General features: G+C 34.7%; 1 protein-coding gene across 1 annotated transcript in view; it reads right to left on the bottom strand.

The window, feature by feature from the left end:
• Positions 1 to 4518: 4518 nt before the first annotated feature.
• Positions 4519 to 6202, bottom strand: part of LOC119632595 (phospholipase B1, membrane-associated-like) — a 5871-nt gene continuing 4187 nt past the window's right edge. Inside the window, exons 3-7 of the mRNA XM_038025569.1 lie at positions 5943 to 6119; positions 5476 to 5816; positions 4934 to 5387; positions 4732 to 4858; positions 4519 to 4672 (exon numbers count right to left, since the gene is read on the bottom strand). Of these exons, the coding sequence (XP_037881497.1) occupies positions 4524 to 4672; positions 4732 to 4858; positions 4934 to 5387; positions 5476 to 5816; positions 5943 to 6119 (1248 nt within the window). The 3' untranslated portion in view covers positions 4519 to 4523. The remainder of the gene's footprint in view (positions 4673 to 4731; positions 4859 to 4933; positions 5388 to 5475; positions 5817 to 5942; positions 6120 to 6202) is intronic.

Raw genomic sequence — 6202 nt, forward strand, 5'->3', positions numbered from 1 at the left:
AAAGGAAAGGAAAGGAAAGGAAAGGAAAGGAAAGGAAAGGAAAGGAACGGATAGGAAAGGAACGGATAGGAAAGGTGTTATGCGTTAAATATTGAAAAAAACAATGAAGACATTTATGGTGAAAAACTTCATTTCTATCATTTACAAGCTTGCTTGGAACGGATTCTGGACAGTTGCTGAGTGTATATGAATTATATTTATATACAGATTAATTTACTCTTTTCTCAAGCTTATTTATTTTTCTAACTCTGAATTAGTAAATCCCACCAGTTTGAGGAAATATTGCCGAAAAATTTGCGAATACTTTTATCTAGGCCTCGGTACACGCCGTTCGGAATACTTGTTTGATGTTTACTGCAGTCAATTTTTAATGAAAAATGTAATTTTTGACGTAATTTTTGAAAAAATTCATTTATGCAAGCTAAAAGCATAGACATAGTTTCGATTATAAATTTGGATTAACAGAATGGCTTCTCATCAAAGAGTATTTTCCGGAATGCTTCTATCTCGCCAATAAAAGTGTTCGCCTTTTTATTATTGAATTTATTCGGAGTAAATTATCTGTCTGTCTGTCGTATATTTATATATAAAACAAATCTTAATAATTGATGAAAGATATTTCGTGAAATTTCATACATTTTTGTAGGCAAACATTTGGTTGAATGGTTTACACCTTTGTTAACATAATAAATGTTTTGCTTTAATATATACATTTAATCAGCTGTGAACAAATTTAATGAATGAATAAATTTCAAGCGGATATAGAAAGTAAATAAATATATAAGTAAATAAACGAAGGCATTGAGAAGATTTAGAATCTACACAACGATTGAATAAATTCAAGGTTAATAAAACTACATAAGCACGTGATATGTAATACGTAATAAATTGTACGAATGACTTTAAAGTGATTATGTATAAAGCCCTAACGTTTCCAAGCAAACATACATACATACTACTCGTAATTCTGATATATCACAAATTAGGAAAAGCTATTTAATTCGTATTTGCTTCTTGTCCGCATCCCACATACAACTTTAGTTCCCTCAAACGCATATAACTTCCATACTCCCATTAATTATATTGAGCTTTTCTCATTTAAACGCAAAAGGGCAAATTTAGTCCGAAAAATGTTGTAAAAAAAATTTGAGTTTGCACCAAGTTCTACTATAAGCATTTTTCTTCTTCAACTCTAATGGATGCCTCATGATTTTTTCATTATGCTGGCTATTCATTTATTGTTATGTTTAACTAAAACTAACGTTTGTTTCGTAGACAGAGGAAAGTATTTTATTCAAGATTATTTCGGGCTCGTTTGTCTCCTTCTTCGTGCACTTATACCCTACATTACTTGTGATGCCGTACATGTTAGATGTGTGCGGGCATACGTAACGCTCCAGAAGGGCATAAGATAGGCCCAGCTTTTATCGATCGATCGTGTGTATTCTGTCGATGTAAATTTGTGTTCAACTTACAGTTCGAAATTTTTGAGATACTTTGATGAAATGTGGTACACTGCCGTGTCTTGACTCAAGGCTGAACCCTATTGAAAATGGTTCGGATCGGCCCACTTTTTCCATCAATCTCCAAAAACAAATTGCAACTCTAAATATCTTTCGACAAAACTCGCCGTGTTATAGTATTTCGTCGTTCCAAATTGAGGGCCTTGCTTGACTCTACTGTTCTCACCTGTATTCTCCTTCCGTATGTATATCACATGCATCTGTCCTTTCGCTTTCGTTTGTCGTTGGTACGCTCACGGTCATAGAAATTAAGAGTTGAAGTCAAATATCGATGTATAGTCTTAGTCGATGATTTCAAATCAAGCATTAAAATAAGCATAATTTGCACACACAACAAGCAAAAATCTATCACATATTATTTACATTAAATACTGGTATGAATGTTGTTGCAGCGAAAGTTCCATGGTGACCATCTGATACGATTATAATGGACAGAAACGACGTGCTTTTTTTTATTGGTTCCATAATTTGCTAAAAGCTTCTGAGCATTTGCACCGAAGCTTTGCGAATAGCGATTTTGGTACTGAAGACAAACATCGCGTAGACGCCACAAAGAAGTTACGAACGAAAGCAAATAGGCGATGAAAGACGTTTTTCTGTGGCGGCTTGCTTGCCTAGGGGGAAAGGCAACGATTTTTTGCATCACATTCTGACCAGTGATGAAAACTAAACTCGTTATAATGGTTCAACGCATGAAAAATTAGTTTACAATAATTTCAATAAAACGTAGGGTCATCCATTTTATGGTAAACGTAATAAAAGGCATTTCTGATTGAGATTTACTTCTTAATATACTTTTCAATATATTGTTTGGATCGCGCTACTATTTGTCGAACGTATACATAACATACATAATTGTATAGAAACGTACAGAAAATTGTTGGGACATATTACGGAAACAATGAAGCCGCGGTTATGCTTCGTGCGTGTGGTCCGATTAAATGACAGCGTAAATAAGAAATTTTGATCCTTCATAGTTAAATTGAAGAACTCATCAACTACTTACTTATAGTGCAATTGTTCATAATGTTTAGCTGTATGATCTTCTCTTGAGAACACTAATTATTGGTCCTTTTAATAGTTTTATCTCTACATCGATTCGCACTAAGCAACGTAAGTTTTATATTTTTGTATTTGTATTTTTTAACTCATAACATTCTACGCATCTCCGGCAGCAATGCTCTGCATTAACGCATGGGAGGCGTGCAAATCTGTAATATGATCGATGACATTATTCTGCGCTTCAACGAATAACAAGGAATCGATTAAATATAGAATTAGTAAACTTACATACAATTGTAATATAAAGTGTGATCTACGAGTGTATTAACTATGTCGTAGTTCATTTAAGTTAAATCAATAAATAGATTTATTCATTTTTTTATTTTTCTGAAAGCTTTGTTATCTTTCGCTATGGTTTACGTATTACGCATAGGTATGTAGATGTCAAACCGGAATTTTCATATACAAAATGAACGTGTGTTGCGCGTGTGTGTATGAGCATAACGAGGTTTATTATATTTGAAGTATTGCCCATCGCTAACTACACCGCCTATCTGACAAACTGTGGATGCAACGCCTTTAAAAATCTTCCCCTTTCGCCGTAAACCATTCACCGAGGCGCGTTTTTCACCATCGATGCAATCGAATGGTAATCCGAAGGCCTGGAGCCTAATTAGTAAGCCGTTGGATCCAGTACTTCCCAGTCGAATGATTCGAATCGATTATCGCGAACCGGTTTTGCAACATAAATGGCAGGGCGGGTGACGTGCAAACAAGTTGTACTTGCGTTGCTCTCTATATCCTGCACCACTTGTTGTGGCACAAAGTTATATTAAGTTTGTACGGGTGTATGTAACATCCAGATCGACTCCGAATCACTTCCTGAGTCGATTTAAGCTAGTCTGCCCGCCTTGTTTTCTTGTGTTTAACTTATAAGCGGCAATTTTTAAGATATTTTAAGGAGCTATGGTACACTGACGTATTGTAGCCTAAGAATGAACGCTGTTGAAAATTGTTCGGATCCGACCCCTTTTTGGCCCACTTCCCATAAAAAAACTTGTTTTAAAAGATTGTTATATGAACTTATATAGGATGGTGTAGGGCATTTATTGATGGACAATGACATACCGTTTTCGGGCCCCCGAAACGCTCAAGTCGATTACTTATTGTGAGCAGCTTTTGGCATTATTTTCCCAAACTATTTAACACCACACCACACCGTTTTGCTCCCTACCAACCACACAGTATCGTCTTTTTGCCTTAACCATTTGGTCTTGAGATAGGTGTGGATGACGCCTCGCGATCTACGTATGAACTTTTGCCCTTGGGATTCTCAAAATAAATCCACTTTTCCTTCCGAGCAGTGATACGATGCAAAATCGAGCGATTTCCATTTGTGCTCGACATGTTCAACGCATTGTTATGAAATGAAAACGAGATGAAATGGCGCCAATGACGTAGTTTAACGACAGCTACATGGACAGCGGTCGCCTTCTGATTTCATATTTACATGTCTGGTATTATTTGAAGTCTACTGAATTTATTTGTAGAGTTGTTTAAATAGCAAAGTGCTCTTCCAGATCCAAGCACTAGACATAATTAGTATAAAGCTATTGGACTAACCAACATAAGAAAAAATAAATAAAAGGTATACTCTGACGTTACTCGCTGAGTATTTATTATGTAACCAAAATTTAATTGATTGCTCGCACTTTTGTTGATCTCTCGCTGATCTTTTAGATATCCGTGAATGAACCTATTATTGATTTCTTGCTTTTTCCCTTAACATTTGAACAATCGATTGTTTGCTATCAGCTTTTTTGTAAAATTGATCATAAAATTGATTTTATTTAACTCCCTCTTAATATTTCTTTAATTGCATATTGTATTGCCTATGCCTTCATATTCTCAAATACTGCGTTGTTTTGATATTGGATGACGACTCGTCTGTTTACGCTTATGAAAAATGTTTTACGATACGATACAAATAAATTAATATTAAACTTTAAAATTTTTATAACTATTAACGCGAGTAATTAAATATGGCCTCTTATCGGTGGGACATAATAATTTACCCAATGATTGGGTGGAGAGCTTCTCTTTTTCGCCAGGCAATTGCAGCATATTATTCCAGTAGGCATTGGCACCTAAGCATACATGAAATGAATAATGGCAAGTGAAACGAAAGTAAATGATTTTAACTCACAAGCGGCCTGATGCTTCTGGCTGATATGAAAACAATCTTCTGAGGCATATGATCTGTCGGTGTAGCCATTCTTTAGAGTTGGATAAATATAGTCTTTGGTAAATGGTTGTATATTTATGGTGAACGTCTAAATTCGTATATTTATATATATTGTTAATTAACATCGTTTCTATTATAATGAAATGTTTATGATTTCGCTTACCTCGGTATTGAATTCGTCTCTTATAGCTACTTTAATATCTCTTTCAAACCAATTATTCATTAATATTTGCATGCTATTTACTTGCTCTTCAGATCTTCCCATTATACAGGGACATTCGAATTTCAATGTGGCATGACATTGCGGCGGTATAGACTTTAGTTTTCTTAGAAAACTCAAATTTGGTGCTGGCACTACATTCAACATTAGACGCGGTACGTTATCACGTAAATAACGGTAAGTTTTCAGCATATTTTCTTCATGCCAATCGATAGTTTTCATTGGATTCGGATGATAACAAACATCAGCACAAAAATCATTGCTCCCTATTAAAAGAGTGAATAATTTCCAGTGTTGCGTAATATTGACATGTGGATCATGTTTTAAACGTTTCACTAAAATTTTAGCCATATAGGGCATATCGCGTGACATTGCACCACCTTCAGCTACATTAAATCTATAAAAAAAAAAAAAATTTCAAAATTATAAGTATAAGCATAAGTCTAACGCCCGCAAATGGATAATGGATTTGGAAGTTGACTTACCGCGAATTTCTATCAATGCTTAAGCTATCGTTTAAAGAGTACCCGTATAAATTGGGATTGAATTCTTTTAAGATATTCGGCAAAGTTAAATACTGTTGCCAGTGTCCTTGCCCTCCAATAGACCACGATACACCACGATTTTCAACTAGGACTTGTAGAAGATTTGTAGCAAAAATCCCGTAACCAGCCGTCAAGGAATCACCCAATGCACCTACAATGTCAATGTCGCCTGGCCGCAAACGATGGACACTAGTTGGCACTTGCGGGCTACGAGCACCCGGCCCATTTTTACTATCACAGTTGGACAACGAACGGGTACGCTTACCCAATGCTTGTATTTTCTTTGAACATTAAAAATAAAAAAAAAATAAAAAAAAAAATTTAAAAAAGTATAAAAACTCATTTTATTTAAAATATTAAATATTAAAATCAATTTTTCTTTTTCTATTCTTTGTCTATAATCATACCCCACGTTCCTGAAGAACTTTATTATCTGGTGGATTTGTCAAGCGCGTCACAAAATCTAAATATAACGAGCGTAGTGGGCGATAAAATCTGTTCAATTCTATATCGAGTGCGGTACGCTGCGAGCAAACATTATAGTTTTCAGATATTAATGACACAAGCACATACAAAGTAACAACCTGAACATAACGCATTTTTTTTTTTTTTTCTCTCTTTAACTTTTAATTAATTTTTTTTTTTTTTTTTTTTTATTTTTTTTTTT

This window comes from Glossina fuscipes, unplaced genomic scaffold (genome assembly GCF_014805625.2).
Source record: "Glossina fuscipes isolate IAEA_lab_2018 unplaced genomic scaffold, Yale_Gfus_2 1, whole genome shotgun sequence".
NCBI lineage: Eukaryota > Metazoa > Arthropoda > Insecta > Diptera > Glossinidae > Glossina > Glossina fuscipes.